This window comes from Sitophilus oryzae, unplaced genomic scaffold (genome assembly GCF_002938485.1).
Source record: "Sitophilus oryzae breed Bouriz unplaced genomic scaffold, Soryzae_2.0 scaffold_177_pilon_pilon, whole genome shotgun sequence".
NCBI lineage: Eukaryota > Metazoa > Arthropoda > Insecta > Coleoptera > Curculionidae > Sitophilus > Sitophilus oryzae.
The window spans coordinates 5,536,321-5,553,157 of record NW_022146479.1 but is presented as its reverse complement, the minus strand read 5'-3'; the positions used below and the strand labels follow the sequence as shown (position 1 = coordinate 5,553,157).

The 16,837-nt window shown below is 32.9% G+C and overlaps 3 protein-coding genes across 3 annotated transcripts in view; 2 read left to right on the top strand and 1 right to left on the bottom strand.

Annotated features, from left to right (window-relative positions):
- LOC115882214 overlaps positions 1–16,837 on the top strand; it is a 101,168-nt gene that overhangs the window by 8,565 nt on the left and 75,766 nt on the right. Inside the window, exons 3-4 of the mRNA XM_030900129.1 lie at positions 9,721–10,286; positions 14,234–14,664. Of these exons, the coding sequence (XP_030755989.1) occupies positions 9,721–10,286; positions 14,234–14,664 (997 nt within the window). The remainder of the gene's footprint in view (positions 1–9,720; positions 10,287–14,233; positions 14,665–16,837) is intronic.
- Positions 2,759–4,783, top strand: LOC115882216 (putative nuclease HARBI1). Its single transcript, XM_030900132.1, has 4 exons — positions 2,759–3,135; positions 3,189–3,340; positions 3,406–3,711; positions 3,780–4,783. The coding sequence occupies exons 1-4, from the start codon at positions 3,042–3,044 to the stop codon at positions 4,296–4,298; spliced, it is 1,071 nt and encodes a 356-aa protein (XP_030755992.1). The 5' UTR covers positions 2,759–3,041; the 3' UTR covers positions 4,299–4,783.
- On the bottom strand, positions 4,497–5,654 carry LOC115882217. The gene is made up of 2 exons (XM_030900133.1): positions 5,296–5,654; positions 4,497–5,234 (listed from the first exon to the last, which is right to left on the bottom strand). Exons 1-2 carry the CDS (start codon positions 5,306–5,308, stop codon positions 4,534–4,536), a joined length of 714 nt encoding a protein of 237 aa, XP_030755993.1. The 5' UTR covers positions 5,309–5,654; the 3' UTR covers positions 4,497–4,533.

Genomic DNA, 16,837 nt, shown 5'->3' with positions numbered 1-16,837 from the left:
CCCGATTTCAATATTATTTTAATGCGATCGACATGACGGCGGCTTGAACTATATATTGATAATTTCTAACTTCGCCGTAGGTCGGAATTTGTTCAAATCAACTGAAATGCACCAAGCCTATACTACAATGTCAAATCTAGTCGAGATATACGTATAGTGATAATAACGACGGTTTTAAAGCCATTGTGTTCCCTTTAAGTAGATTTAAATTATGTCTCTTTTTATGGCGCCTACTATAATTATTTTTTATATTTTAATCAAGTGACTTATGTTGGTCGATTACTGTGGCTTTGTGGTAGATTCGCAGATTAAACACGTTGGTGCTAGCTAACAAATGCTAAATTAATTATTGTTTTGATATAGTAAATTTTTCAGCCTCTCTGTCCCGACTTTCGTCTCACAACATCTTCGAATTAGAAGTTTTAATTGACAATTAGCTTAATTAAAAAATCATTTCATTGCCACTTAGTTCCATGTTTGTGGACATACATTTGGATTAAATTAGTTTATAAACCATATTTTGTGTCTGATTTATAATTATGCTGCTGATAAGTTAAATTGAATATTGAAATTAAATAATGTTTTAAAGAAAATATATTTTAGATTTTTTTAACCCCTATTAACCTTGCCAAATCTGCTAAAAATTAAGAATTTAACAAAAATTTCAGTAAAACAATTATAAAAACGTATAATAATTAAAATTAAAGAACCTAAAAAAATATTTAATATTTAAATTATTCTCACAATACTATTAAACGTTCGGTTGTTCCTTTAAGTATTAGAATACTGCAAGTAAAAAACTGGCTCCAAACGTGAGCAATAAAATACATCTAAGGGATGTAAAGTAAATTTAAGCTCAGCAAGGAAAATGTGTATTATGGACAATAGATGTAGGCAAGAAGATGACAAAGTGGCAGATGATAATGCGGGCAAGATGAAGTGTAATACACAATAGTATCGCATACATAAGGCGTTATCTTATTGTACACACTTACCGGGTTTCCAGTGATACTTTTTTACCTTTAGAAACGTATACAGTGCAACGTAACACGAAGCATAATGGCATTTTCGAGTGACAGTTCTTGTTTGTATCGCAACTGAGTTGCTTTATTTTTGTCGCATGTGCATTTCTTGACGAATTTTATCCGTTAGAAGAATTGGATCTCGTTTTCACACGTTAGTTTTAGTTTCATTTGAAACAAGATTTCCCGTCCCATAACAAGTTTATTTCCTCCAACGTGATATCTGTTGAAAATATTATATGGTCATAATAAATATAATTCAAATATTAAACGGCATAGGTACTCGGCATAACAATATACAGGGTGGTCGGTGGTCCGAATTGTATTCCGGAAACTTCGGCAGCATATTCTGTAGATGAAAATATGTTAAAAAGTTCCTATAATTGTATGTCCTAAAATGCTTGGTTTCGAAGATACAGGGTGTAGAATTTCCATTTTTATTTCGATTTTTCCCAAATAATTTCTGAAGTAACGTCAAAATTTGGATGAAAATTGGTGTCTGGGAGTTTTTTGACATGAGAAATTTGATTTTGATGTCAATATGACTACTATTTGTAGGGGGCGCCACCTACATGTGTTTTAACTGTTTTGAAGTGTAATTTTCGTCCGCACCTGTATAAAACTACTGAGTGAAAAAATATATATTTCTGTGACGTTTTACGTAACAAATGTCTCTTGCTAAAAATCGCTACGAGTAACCGTTCTCAAGAACAGGCTGAGTAGGTAGTTATTTTTGACTGAAATAATAAATTTGGAAAATTTTTATTTTTTTATACTGATTCTGCGAAAAAAATATGATAAAACTGTTTTTATGAACACTTTCTCTTGAACATTTGGCACAAAAACATTTCAAATTTATGATTTCAGTCTAATAACTATTTAGTCAAGATGTTTAATTTATGTCAATGATGATAGGTATTGATAATTTCGATTCAAAATATCTTGAGAACCATTACTCGGTAGCGATTTTTACTAAGAGATATTTTTTACGTAGAAAACGTTGTAAATGTATATTTTTTTACTCAGTAGTTTTATACAGGTACGGACGAAAAGTTAATAATCTTCAAATCAATTAAAAAATATGTGGGTGACTGCAAGTAGGAGTCATATTGACATCAAAATCAAATTTTTCATGCCAAAGAACTCCCAGATACCAATTTCGCAACCAAACCAACACACATACTCCCAGACACCTATTTTCATCCAAATATCGATGTTAGTTCAGAAATTATTTGGAAAAAAACGAAATAAAAATGAAATTTCTACACCCTGTATCTCCAAAACTAAGCATTTTAGAACATACATACTTATACGAACTTTTTTACTTATTTTTATCTGCAGAATATGCTGCCGAAGTTTCCGGAATACAGTTCGGACCACCCTCTATATTTTTAAAAACAGGATTTCAGCAAATAGGTTGATAAAAAAATTCAATGAAGATAAAATAATTTTCTCATTTAAAAGCTATTTAAATTGGGCATTAAGGGCTTAAGATGTTGGAAACAATCCCATTGATTTATCTATTTTTAAAAGCCTAATAGCACTATTTGTGGAGCATGCATCCAAAAATGTCATACGGTGTAAAATTTAACCAACTATTTACCTCTTATCTGGATTAGTTTTTCAAATTACAAAATCCCATTAATTAGTGTTCGAATAACTCGAGAACTAAAATATTTATTATTCTGTTGCAGACATTCTTGGAAAGATTCACCCAAAACACTTTATATGATAATATAGGTTCGTTCCAACCTGCAATAATATTACGGTAATATTATCGTTAGTAATTGCGTTAATGCGCCTGCGCGAGCGAAACCGGTTAAGTTACTAGGATGAACTTATAAACTGGTTGGAACGTTTTTAGAACTGGGAATACTGGGATGGAAAGTAAACAGCTGGGCTGGCAACACAATAACAATAACCTAAAAAATATTCATCCCAAGTTCCCGAGGTTCCCGAGCAACCCGAGCGTCTTGTTCTTTTCTTTTTTGTCCTTTAGTTTTTGTGCCGGCGTCCATAATGGCAGTAAATTATTTGTTTAATGTTTCTTCTTCAGAAGATGAAGATTTGGATTTTCTTGGGGATATTGCCACAAGAAATGAGAATTTCCTAGGTTTGTTGAGTTTATATAAAAATATATTTTAATAAAATTAATGTTTAATTTAGAAGAAACAGTTTTAAATTATTCGGAAGAAGAATTTTTTTCTAACTTCCGAGTATCCAGACATGTGGCAACTGAACTTAGAGACTCATTTGAAGGGAGTGAGTATTATAAGAATGATAGTGGTCAATTTGGAAAAATTTCTGCTCACAATCATGTAAGTAAATGAATTATTTAAGGTTTTATTGTACAATTTTATTGATAAATATACTAAATTTTCAGATATTAATATTTTTGTGGTTTATTGGGCATGAAGCTGCGAGTTTTGCAGATGTGTCCGATAGATTTAACATAACAAAGTCATCCCTAGAAAGGATTATACAAAGAGTGTCCGTGTTCCTTAGCAATTTGGCCCCTCAAGTCATAGTTTGGCCTAATGCAGCTGAAAAACTAGAAATTGCTGAACATTTCCAAGCCAATGGGTTTCCCAATATTATTGGTGCCATTGATGGATCTCACCTGAAAATTGATAAGCCGGAGAATGACCCGGATTCATACATTAACAGAAAGGGTTATTATTCTGTTCAAGTAAGTTTAGCTTAGATAACTATTATTATTATAAGTATTAGTAGGTACTCATTTGAATCATCTTACAGATGCAAGTTGTTTGTGATCATACACTTAAAATTAGGGATGTATTTATTGGATATCCTGGTTCAGTCCACGATAGTAGGGTATATCGAAACTCTTCTCTGAGCCAAACACTTGCAGAAAAATGTGGACAATATTTTCTCCTTGGAGATAGTGGTTACCCACTTTGTGCTAATCTTTTGACACCTTTCAAGGACCGAGGACAATTGACAGAGGAACAAACTCGTTATAATGTGAGATTAGCAAGAAATCGCTATGTAATTGAGCACTGTTTTGGAGTACTAAAACAGAAATTTAGACAAATGTACCATATAAAATTGCGGAAAATGGAGTACATAGTACATCTCATAAGGGCAGCTTGTGTTTTGCACAATATTGCTTTGGCAGATGAGTTTCTGGAAGAAATTGAAGTGCTACCTGTAGATATGCCCCATGTTATAGATGATCCTGATGATGAAATGGATTTGGATGGTGATCGAGATGCACAAAGAGCTAGAAATTTTGTTGTAAATAATTTACATTAAAAGTACTGTTTATAATATTTTTCAAAATAAATTTTTTTTAATTATTTTGTCAAAGTCTATCACAAACTTCAATATCAAATGAAACATGCAAATTTTTATTTAAAAAAAAATAAACAAATAGAGATTCATTAATATCAAATTAAAAAACAACAAAATAAATAACTACCATAAATTAACAAATAGGAACTCTTAACTTATGTAATTAAAGAAAAACAAATAAATAAATCAATACTCCCTATAGGGTTTCATATATATGACAATTGCACTTTTTTGTTAAAAGAATATTGTTTCTCTCTTTTTCAATTTCATTTCTCTCTCTCTCAATTTCATTTCGTTCACGAAGCAAACTTAATTGGTCTTGATGAACCTGTTGAAGAAACCGATTTCTGTTTTCTTGGTAAGAAAGCCGGTCCTCTCGGATCTGCTGTAGTACTGTTTTCCTGGTCTTCCTTCTTATCACTTTTTTTGGTGTTTCAGCAGTTTCTTGGCCTTGGCCTTGCTCAACATTTTCTTGCTTTGGCATGTGAATTTCATTTGCTAGTAAAATTTCTGGCCTTATATTCTTTTTGTTACCACAAGCTTCTTCCATTTCCGACGCAAACTCAAAGAACTTTCTACCACGTCCTGTTGAATTTTTATTGTCAACATATTTTTTGAAATTGCGGTCAAGTACTTTCCACCTGTTTTCAACATTTTTGGATGTTACTGTTTTCTGCAATATTTCTGAAATCTCATTTGCTATTTTCTCCCACATAGTTTTAAAATTCTTCATCCCCATTGTTCCCACTTTGCTTTTATATTTTTTGTACAAGTCGATTAAGAGCCTTGTATTGTTGTTGGTCCAAAAAAAAAGCTCTACAGCAGATGCAGCAGCAGAAGTAGTAGTAGAAGGCGGATTATTTTCATTTTCTACCACAATAACGAATTCTTCCATGCCTGCTCATATAAGATAAAAATGGTATTTATTTAACAAAAATATATATAATTAGTAAATTACCTTCCATATTCATATTTGTAATTTTTAAATACTTTAAATAAATAGAGAAAGTCGTTCTTAAATTTTTCCAAACAAAAAAGATAAACAAAAACAACTCCCTAACCTAGTTTATACTATACTACCCAGCTGACCGCTATTTCGACCTTACTGCGCATGCCTCTAATTTTAGAACCAACAGTTCTTGCTCTCAAGGCAGAATCGTTTGAACCGTAATTTTACCATCGATAATTCCGGTTGGAACGACGAACTGACGATAATCACAAGTTCTGAATTTGTAATTTTGGCCGGTTGGAACGACATTGTACGAATGCGCATGCCTGACGGTAATATTACTGGAAATTACTGCTGGTTGGAATGAACCTTATATTTTTTTCGCTATAGCATTGGCAACAGTGCTTAATAGCCAAAATCCCTAGAATTATTTTTGAGGTTAGAATCGTTAGAATATAATTAAAATTATATAAATGGTGTATAAATGTATAGTTTAAAATTGTGGTTTATTAGCTCCAAATAAGGTAATACAATATTCGCTTGTTATGTGGAGAAACTAAGTTAAGCAATCATGTAAGTCGAATATTATCTAGTTTGTGATATATCTTAAAAAATAATTTAACGCATGCGTATCTAACAGTACAATGGCGCCTGCGTTATTATTAATGTTATTATTATACATCCATCCATAATCCATAATCCATAATTGTGATCCATAATATGGATCACTTTTAACCATCGTAATGTATAATAATCAACAACTTAACTTTATATATTTTACCCGAATGAATTAAAATATTAATAATAGCTATAAAACCAGATTCAGTTGGGGGTTGGAACCTTTGGTGTTACCAAGTTACACAGCAAAATAAAACACTAAATCACCACAATACACCAAAACAGTTTTACTTTTACACTGGACGCGCGTTTCGCCAACCATGTTCGCATCATCAGCAGATGATTAAAGCTGAGTAAATGATGATTAAAACTGAGTTTTAATCATCTGCTGCTGATGCTAACATGGTTAGCGAAACGCGCGTGCAGTGTAAAAGTAAAAGTGTTTTGGTGTATTGTGGTGATTTAGTGTTTTATTTAGCTATAAAACCAGCAAAAATATTTCCATTTTAGGCATTTTACATAAAAGTTGGTGGTTGGAACCTTTGGTGTTATAATATGGTGATATACGGTGTATATTCTATATGTTGTTCATTGAAAAATATACATTTCTAATTAAATCATAAAAATTATAGTCTTGATACGAAAGTCTGATTCGCACTTGTCCGGTTTTTTCGATTGCAGTATATTTTATTAACTATTTTTATAATTTGCGCATGTGTAATTTTATACCGCGCCTAGACACCGGTGCTCAGCATTGTGGAGATCTCTCCTATGCTGAAACTTGAATAAATACGCAACAAGATTAGTAGTGTTTCATGGTGCTTGTCAGATATAACACCCTCCGAATTTTGTACTTTTTTTTATATCACTCGAAAGCATACATCGAAATAAGTATTTCAAGCCAAAAAAAAGTGTGGATGATCCATAATTTAATGAAAAAACTGTTAACATCTAATTATTGCTACAACCATAAAATAATAAATACAAGAAGAAGTGTCAAGTCAATGTTAAATTATGGAAACAGCGTGGCTGCCTGGGTAACTAATTTTCAGATATGGCGGCTGGGACATTTGACATGACATAGACACTTCATTGACATGACAATTTCAATTTTATGAAATTTATTTCCGTTTCCGGTTTTTAATGGCGGGCTGTTCAGGAGGTTTAAATGAGGGTTAATATGCTTTTTACTTTTTCTAGTTGTAAATAATACAACAAAATTACTCAAAGATATTTATTTGGAATTTAGAACAATGTAAATATGCAAATCAACACAATTAAAGAGCTATAATCCCATAAACTACTGTATCAATATCAAAATATTTAAATAACATCAGAGATGCCGTGTTAAAGTGAATTAGTAATGTAACAGTGCACTGACTTACAGAAACTTGAAGATAAATAAATGTTTTCACAGCTTCACTGGCGTAAAACTAACTGGAAGCAGGAAAAAGAAAACAGGAACCCACGCAAAACCTGGAATCAAAAACAAATATGTAAAAAAAAACATAAATATAGGTACATAAGACTTTTGTGAATTAAATGAAACAGCACTTGAATGAAAATAAAATGAATAAAAAATATGATACATATATACATCTAATACCTCATTTATATTTTAAAAATAATCTACATACATAGCATTATTGCTATGAAAATACATAATAGGTACCTATGTGATATGTAATTACGCATTTCTGTTCATCTTGTAGATAATTAATATAGGCTGTAGGCTAATAATAGTTCAATAATCATAATTTACCTGTGTAACTTGCTTTCAATTGCTCAAAATCACCGATCAGTCTTTAAAGTAGAGATACGGAAAAATCCTTGGTAAAGAATATCCCAAGATCCTTGGATCTAAAGCTAAAAAAATATAAAAACAGTTAATTTATTATACCTATTTTTACATAAAATATGGCCCATACCTACTACACCAGAAACGTCGATTTCATCATTTTCTTCATGTAATTAATATCATATATACTTTATTAAAGTGTTAACAAGGAACTTTATATCAAAAACATCTTTTGTACTTATAAATTTCAGCCGAAATATCATAAACAAACTTCCATTCAAATCTAAAACGGCAAAAATTAAAATGGCGCCCGACCTTGCCAGAGGCCTCGGGTTGACACATGGCTGACACACAGACAAAAGAAGAGGACGCCGACGTGCATAAAATGTTCCGTAACTGAAATTGACAGAAATCATATAGAAATATTCAGATTTTTGTCTAGGACAGTCTAGAAGGCCATGCTTTCTGCCTGGGTATGACCGCGCCAGAACTGTTTCCAATTTTCCGGTTTACTGTCACCCCCCTACAGGCTACTTTCTATGCGAAAACTTCTCCAAATTTTGTCGGCGTTGCCAGATTCATTCATTTCTTCTTGAAAGGTTCATTAAAAAAACACGTGTGCTGGTCGGAAGAAAACTCGCGTTAAGAATAGATTATAAATTATTTTAAAATCAAGAAAAGGCCTGAGGAACTGCTCCTACCCATAGCTGATATTTTGCCTACGATATCTGACTATTGATAACTACAAAGTTGCACGAAAGAGTTTTGATTGCGTTGGTTTCAACTTCTTTGGGGGTTAATCTGTTTTTTTTTTTATATTTTAATACGAATCTGAGTGCTTTCAATGTCTTGATTTTAAAATAACTTATAATCTGTTCTTCTCGTGACAGCGCTACTGTATAAGGATTTGTTCGTCCGGCGACCGGCACGTAAAATCAAGCGAAAGCAATCAAATTCGTATTAAAATAAAAAACAAAACAAAAGATTTACACCCTCACGAAAAGGTTGAAACCAACGCAATCAACTCGCTCTCTTTTTTGTATCATGTAACGTACCGTATGATCGAAAAAAACGGCGTCAGCCATGGCTATGAAATGAACATCACTGTCATTTTATATGTAAAATTATATGGGGAATGTCATCGATCGTCATTTCAAAGCCAACTGGACGCCGTTTTTTTTCGATCATACGGTATTATATCATACAAACAAAGAAAACCTTTGGCAACAATGCTTACATACGCAACATCCTTAACAACAATTGGTGACAGACGGCTCCGGCGGCAAGTTTGAATCGAAAGAGTAAATCGATCAGGCAAATATTACAAAAGATATCACCAACTCTATTTTTGATTTATGACTTACTAATGCTTCTCAATGATTAATTCTGACCTTTATATTAATAAAAAAATGTATATAATCGTCATACATTACAATAATTACACGCTTATACAACTTCACCATAACGTAAAAATTCACTTTTAATTTATTTATTTTTCAATAAATTGTGGTTCATACGCAATTTTTTTTTGCTTAAAATTCTTATTTAAGTGTATGCTTTCGACTGATATATAAATAAATGCCAAATTCGAAGGGTGTTATATCTGACAAGCACCGTGTTTCATTTAAAAACGTATAATATAATAGTTGAAGTTAAAGTAAATTTAACGTATACTGCATCGATCATACGGTATATTAGCATAAAACTTAAATTTTAAATTAGCTAAAGGTAAAATTATGTTTTAAGGAAATAGTAATATATAAAAGAAACTCGTCAGTAAACAGTTAGAAAACGTTCACAAGACGAAAGAAAATAAGTAAAGAAAGTTTAGCAGTAGATTTACGGCAAATGATATTCACAGCCAATACAAAAAAGAACAAACGATTTGAGAGCTCCTAAAATTTACTCCCTTCCTTTAAAACCCACCTAAACCCTTGAACGCCTAATGGCTTTTGCTTCAGAATACAAATTTGTCTATTTTACTGCTATGTGAAAATTATGCTACAATTTGTTTTCAGGGAACAATAAATTTAAATACCAGTCAGGCCGATACCAAACCTATAAGTATTCGATCGAAGCCAGGAGCATATTTAACGGAACTAGCAAAAATGAATCCACGCTCTTCATCGATGCTGATGTGACTCTTAATTTTCTTACGCCCTGCGATGGCTTGCTGACCCTTTCGGAAGTAGCATTAAGCGAAATTGGCCCCAGAGACAACGCGGAGGAGCCAGCTTCGCCTAATAGTCAGCTATTTGCGGACATGATAAGCGAACACAGCATTAGGTTTGCCTTTAGCGATGGTATTATCTACGAGATATGTCCGCCGGAAGAGGAAAAAGTCTGGCCCTTAAATTTCAAACGAGGAATTTTATCCATGCTTCAGAACAAAATGAGGAGGTTCGATCTGGATTACTCTGGAGAGGAAGAGGATGTCCGAGGAACGTGCCCTACTTCCTATAAAATAATAGGTGCGAAGGAGACCAGTTTGCTCATTGAGAAAACTAAAAATTTAGAGGAGTGCAGCGACAGAACTAGCTTCCAATCGATCATCCAAACAACGGAATTACCCAATGTACAACCGGTTAGTATTTACCCCAAGTTTAATAAATAAACCTGGCTTTATCATCTTTCATCCTTTCATGAAATCAGAGCAACTGATATACAGGTTGTTTTTAAGCGAGCTAAAATTTCTCGAGAATTACAATATCTAGATCAGAGCATCATAATTTGGTATGTAGCTTATCCGAAGTATCAACTTATTCAATACAAGCTAGTAATCATGTAACGGCTAACTTTGAAGTAAGTAAGTCGTTATTCCAACACCAAGTTTGTCATAACTACCCTAGGGATTTAAGTAGCTCCGCCCCTCTGTGCGCAGTAGACAGTACCGTGTTTTCAGAATACGTCCCCACTCCCGCTTGCGCGCATCTGTCTATGATTCTGAGCGCTATCCTCTATTCGATAAATTTGGGTCGAATATACGCGATTAGAAAATACTCAAAGTCAACTAGCTGGTGTTGAATAAGTTATTCTACAAATTTGAACAGATTTTAATTAACATAATTTATTTTGAAAGAGTATTTCCCTATATTTAGGATTATTTTATATGAAACACTGATTTAGATATTTATACAAAGTTAAATCGGTAATAAACCCCCCAAAACAAACAGAATTCCCATCAAAAATCAGAAAATATATAAAATAGAAAATATATGTACAAGTTACATGCAAATTAAGATGATTTCCGAAGTATGTTAAAATATATAAACTAATTTAAATATTGTTTATTATTAAATATTTGACATTTAAACAAAATCGATGTTTTAGTAAATGTACATACATATATACAGGGTGAGTCTTAAATAAGTGCAAATATTTTCAGGGCTGATAGATCTCGATAAAAGAAATATAATTTCTCTTTACCGTTTTTCAAATAAATCCAAAATAGCCGAGTTATTTTACTTTGAAAATTTCCAAAAAAAATGATTGCTGAAATTTTAAGAACCACTGGATCTTTTCTGGATTTTCTTTCTTGTAAATTTAATCTACTACCCATATTATTAAGAAATTGTGTTTTTTAACTAAAAACTAAAAAAAATCCAAAGCATTTAAAAAAATCGCAAAAAAACCTTAAAAATCGTATTTCTGACTCACCCCGTATAGATCAAATGGTCTCTATATATTGGTAATTTTAACATTAAACTGCAGGGAATCAGTTGCTTGATATAGACAGCCATTATACAGAATAGTAATGTGGCTAGATAAAATTCATTCGTCTGTCTTTGTTGCTTTGGGTCTAATCTCTGAGTGACCAATGCACTGAAATGTTAATCAAAGCTGATCCTTCAAATACCCAATAATATATACAGAATAGCTAACATACAAAGGCTATATATTAATAGAATACTACCGTATGATCGAAAAAAAAAACGTCAGTGATGGCTATGAAATGAAGATAACTGTCATTTTATATGTAAAATTATATGGGGAATGTAATCAATCGTCATTTCTAAGCAAAATGATCGCCGTTTTTTTTTCGATCGTACTGTAGTATTTAGAAAAAAATTCCATTACATTATCGCCATTTTAAGACATTGATATGATACTTTTCTAGATATTTGAAATACCTATTGCCTAGAAAAGGTCATTTGAAATTTTCAGTCTATTTTGGAGCTTTTTATAAACAAATGTTCAAAGTAATATTATACAGTTTTTAACATAATAAAACTGGAAATGTTTTAAATTCGATTGGCAATAATTGAAACTGTTTTGATGAATATTTAAATATGACGGGCTGTAGTATTATTTTACATCTAAAATACGTTAATTAATTGAAAAGCAGTTTTAATTTAATTAAAATTGCACATTTTCACATACATCGAGCGTATTTTGAATGTTTTACTATGGTAACCTATTTAAAATGGGTCATATTTGTTTGTGAGGCTTTCACGAATATGTATACATATACCATTACCAATGAGTCAAATATTTAAATAAGTTAAACAAACTTGAAAGTAACGGTTTTCAACTAGATCCATAATTTTATTTCTATCAAATCGAATTAAACTAAAAAAGCCTATTTGTACAAAAATAAAATGTATCTGTTCGTTAAATTTAATGTTGTATTAGTTAAACATATATTCTGTTGTTTAGAATTAAACATAACCTCATGCCTACACTAAAAATAAATAACATCATTTTACGCAAGCAACACAGATAATAAAAAGTCAATTACAAATTTCATTTTCATGCTTAGGCATAAAATATATTTATCACATCAAAATCATGGTAAATATTTCTAATAACGATGATATTGCAAAATAAAATTGATAAATTCACAATCATATTTTGTTAAATGCTGAGATTATAATGTTGAAGAAAGCTGTTGGTTCTTACCTTACTGATACTAGTGATACCGAATACCTAAACGAAATGCAGTAAATACAGAACAAAAAGTGTAATTAGAAGGAAATATAAAAACAAATTAAATTAATCTAACTATATTCAAATGTAAAAAAACGCAACGGAAACAAAATCGTCAAAATTAAAGTCTTATATTTGGCTTTTTATACGGGGTTATTTTTTACTTTAACTTTAAAACTCTCTCGCCCTATGCAATAATTTTGTGAGTACATTTTCCTGAAACCGTATTTTTCGGTCAGAACCATGACCTCTGAGCATTTTGTTTTTTGGCTCATATCAACACATACTTTGGTTAATTTTTAGGAGCGAAATGAACTTGTCACAATTTCCAATCTGTTCACTTATCATTAATTTTTGATATTTTTTAATATGACGAGGTGGCTTTAGTGAATACTATCGTACTATATTGACATTTACATTTTGAGTACCTACGATTGAAGTTTTTTTGTGAACCTACAATTGAAGTTTTAGAGTTGAAGATTGTGCAAAATCCGTTACTCTTGAATATGTAGCTAGAATAATACATACTACGCGCTCATCGCTCTACAATCAAAAGTAGTGGAACATTTAACGCTTCGTCCTACGTGGGAGACAAAAGCGCGCGATTCGGGCGATGCGAGCGACACGTATTTATGAAACAACGGTTTGTTACGAAGCTGTCCTATGTAAGAGACGCGCGCGATCTCGCGCGACTGAAGCGGCATTGGAGGCGATTGAAATATGTCGCGCGAGTCGCGTTCATCACCCACTGTTCTCGCACGCGTCGCCCGATTGCTTTTGTCGCCCACGTAGGACGAAGCGTAAGACAAGGCCCGAAATAAGTGTAAATCGGGTAGTGGTAGGAAGCGTAAAACTACCGCTCTAGACGATCAATGTATCAGAATCAACTCTTTGCGGAACCGCCATTTAACAGCTGTGCGAGAGCTAGGCGAGAATGTAACGATTTAATGATATACAGTTCAACAAATCGTAGGTATAAAAAACATCATATTAAAAAATAACATTAAATGTCATGATAATTGAAAAAATTGCAAATTGTTGGTGGTAAGTTCATTTCGCTCTTAAAAATTAATCAACGGATATGTTGATATGAGCCAAAAAATACTGAGGAGTCATTCCAACCGAAAAATAATGTTTTGGTTTGGATAATTTACTCAAGAAATTATTGCACAGGGTGTTTTAAAATTCTTGTAAAAAAGAACCCTTTTATTAACCCTCTGTATAATAAGCCAAATATAAAAGTTTAAAATAAAACTGAGTTTTCTAATTAAAATGGATATATTTATATGCATTTTGCTTAAAATCATGGAAATAGGACTGAAAATAAAAAGAATATAGCACTTTAAATTTGACCGTTGCGTTTTTTTTTGCATACGAATGTACCGTATGATCGGATAAAAACGGCGTTCGTTCAAATCGCTGTCATTTTAAATGTAAAATTATATGGGAAATATCATCGATCGTCATTTTCAAGCCAAATGGACGCCGTTTTTTTTCGATCATACGGTATAAAAATACTAAATAAAAACTTCTGTTTTAATTTGATCCACCTTTATATTAAGTTATAAATTGTTGACATTATACTGATACAATTTCTGTTTATAGAGAACAAGAAGGGAAGACATCGTGAAATCGTCAAGCCGTTGCATCGTTTCGATCGACCACAGTATCTATAACGAAATAAATTGCGAGGAAATTTTTATTATTGAGCCCTTCTCTAATAACGCCGCAGGTGCCAGCACGACAGTCATCCAAAAATTGGTTTTAAGAGAAGAGGGCGAGCAAAAAAACGAACAAAATGAGATATTAAAGAGAACGAATTTAAAATTCGACTATTCAATGCCTAAGCAACCGACAAATGGAGATTTGAAAACAACGAGGAATTTAATAAAGCAATTATGCAAGGAAAGTCCAGAGGATTCTGAGGGCGGTTTTTCAGATTTGTTCGGAAAGTTCATTTATGGCTTAAGAAGTTTAGCTTATCCTGCCTTATCTAGTTTTTACGCTCATAGCAAGATGACTTGTTCAAATGCCAAGTAAGTTTGTTTTAAATTGCCTACAGTGTTATTGTTTCGCAAATCCTAGCAAACAAATTAAAATATTAAAAAAATGATAAAGCAAAAGGTAAAAGTATTTGAGTTAACGTCTCCTTTTTGCTGCTAAGCCTAATCTGGAATCCGAACCGCGGTCCCCGACCATATCATTGTCAATGCCCTAGAATGTATATAACGAGTTTTTTTTTGGAGGTGTAAAATACCTTTACGTACGGAGTGTGGGACTCAATCTCTTCTTAAGCTGCCTGGAGGACACTACCCACTAAACGTCACCCCCTCGCTCCTGCCACGTCTACCTGGACCCGCTGGACGCATCTCCTCAAGTAGACGCCGGACTGTTTCTTTTTTGTCATTACCCCTGCTCTTCGCTGTATTTTGCCTCTAGTATATTTTGGGCCAGTTTTGAGATGGCTTCAAAATTTTCTCTTCTTTCTGTTACCGATTTTAAGAAGGTATCTGCGGAGATGTTGCCACCAATCGTTATGCGTGCCTCACATCTTTCCTGTTCCCATCTTGGACAAGCAAACATTGTGTGTTCTGGAGTATCATTGGATTCAGCACAGTATCGGCATTCCGCGACTTCCCTCTTTCCAATTTTACACCTTACCAATATAACGAGTTATAACTCATCATACCGTCTCAGGATTTTGAGAAAACCAGTATCTAAGATGATATTACAGAGGTTAGTTTTCTATCTTTAATATCAGTCCTTCCAAAGTTTATGGCACGAATAGTTGTCGTCTCAGCGCACTCAGTGATTAGGTGTTCTGGTGTTTCCCCATTTTCCCCACAGAATCTGCATTCGCCGTGGTTTCTTAGCTTCAATCTACTGAGGTGTTCGTTGAGTAGACAGTATCCTGTTAAAAACTCAGTGACAATCCCATGTTCTTCCTTAAATCAAAGGAAAATATTTGTTTTTCCTCGGTCGTGAGGTTGATAAATTTCTCCGACTGTTTTAGACCGTTGGAGGATTCCCATTCCAGGTTACGGATGGAGTCTTCCAGATTTTTGAGTTCCGCTTGGACTTTAAAACGGAATTCGCTCCTTTTCTAGATAGATCGTTTGCTTTTTCATTGCATTTTATCCCTTGGTGGGCTTACACTCAGAGAAGGAGGATTTGATTTTCTTTGCCTAATTTGTGATTTTTATAGGTAGTTAAAAGTCTAATCACTGCGGTGTGGTCCCAGCATAGACTAGTTTCCGATAATTTCTATCTAAAATAAGTAATTTCTATCTAAGATGCCTATTGGTTCGAAGTATTTAGTTTTCGTTCCTTTGATTTTAGAAGCATCAGTATACCATGTTATGGGTATGGTCTTTTACCTGCTGAGCAAACGTCTCTCTCTTCAAATCCTTTTTATTGCTCAATACTACAGTGAGGTGTTTTTGAATGACCTACCGACTTGGCAAGTGTCGAAGTCAATAAATTTTAAACTTTTTCCATGGTAACAACAGCACGACAGAGTTTCCAGACATCACCCGTCCATCCACTCACGCCGTCTAATATCGCTTAACTTCGGTGATCTAAGGGTCCAGGTAGCTGGAGCATGGCCCTTAAAAAATAACAGATCCAATAAGCTAAAAAAAGTGGTAAAATTTAAGGAGGAATAAAGCTTATTAAATTATTATTTTAAGATAATATACAAGCCGAGCGGTTTTAATTTAAGACGAGAGGATTGGGTTTTTTTTAATAAAATATTCATTCCTGTATTACCTGAGATTAGTTCAAGAAACAGTGTAGGTTGACATAACATAAATACGCTATACCTACATATATTTATTCTTCACACCAGACTCAGTGATCTGTACATTTAATAACCTTTATATCAGGCTCTCACAATAGCTATTTTTAGTCATAAAAAGCATGTTTCTGTCTATATATATTTCAAAGTATTGAGCTTACGAAACCGTTTACCTTATATGAAGGGTATAAATGATGACTGAGGAGAAAGAAACAGTGTAAAGAATAGTGGATAATCAAGGCCCGGGAATAAATCTAAAGAGCAACATCTCAACGCTTCAAAATTATACGACTTCTTTACTGCAGGTTATTTTTTCTTTGCACCGAACACATACCATTTGTTAATAATAATTACACTATCAAAATGCAATAATTACAATTCTTAGGTATAGGACTTTGGTTATTATCTATTCT

What these genes read in the sequence shown, in the direction of transcription:
- LOC115882216 (XM_030900132.1), top strand. Translation starts at nt 3,042, where the DNA reads ATGGCAGTAAATTATTTGTTTAATGTTTCTTCTTCAGAAGATGAAGAT. An exon ending in AAGAAATGAGAATTTCCTAG is followed by an intron (nt 3,136 to 3,188) that starts GTTTGTTGAGTT and finishes TGTTTAATTTAG; the next exon opens with AAGAAACAGTTTTAAATTAT. An exon ending in AGGGTTATTATTCTGTTCAA is followed by an intron (nt 3,712 to 3,779) that starts GTAAGTTTAGCT and finishes ATCATCTTACAG; the next exon opens with ATGCAAGTTGTTTGTGATCA.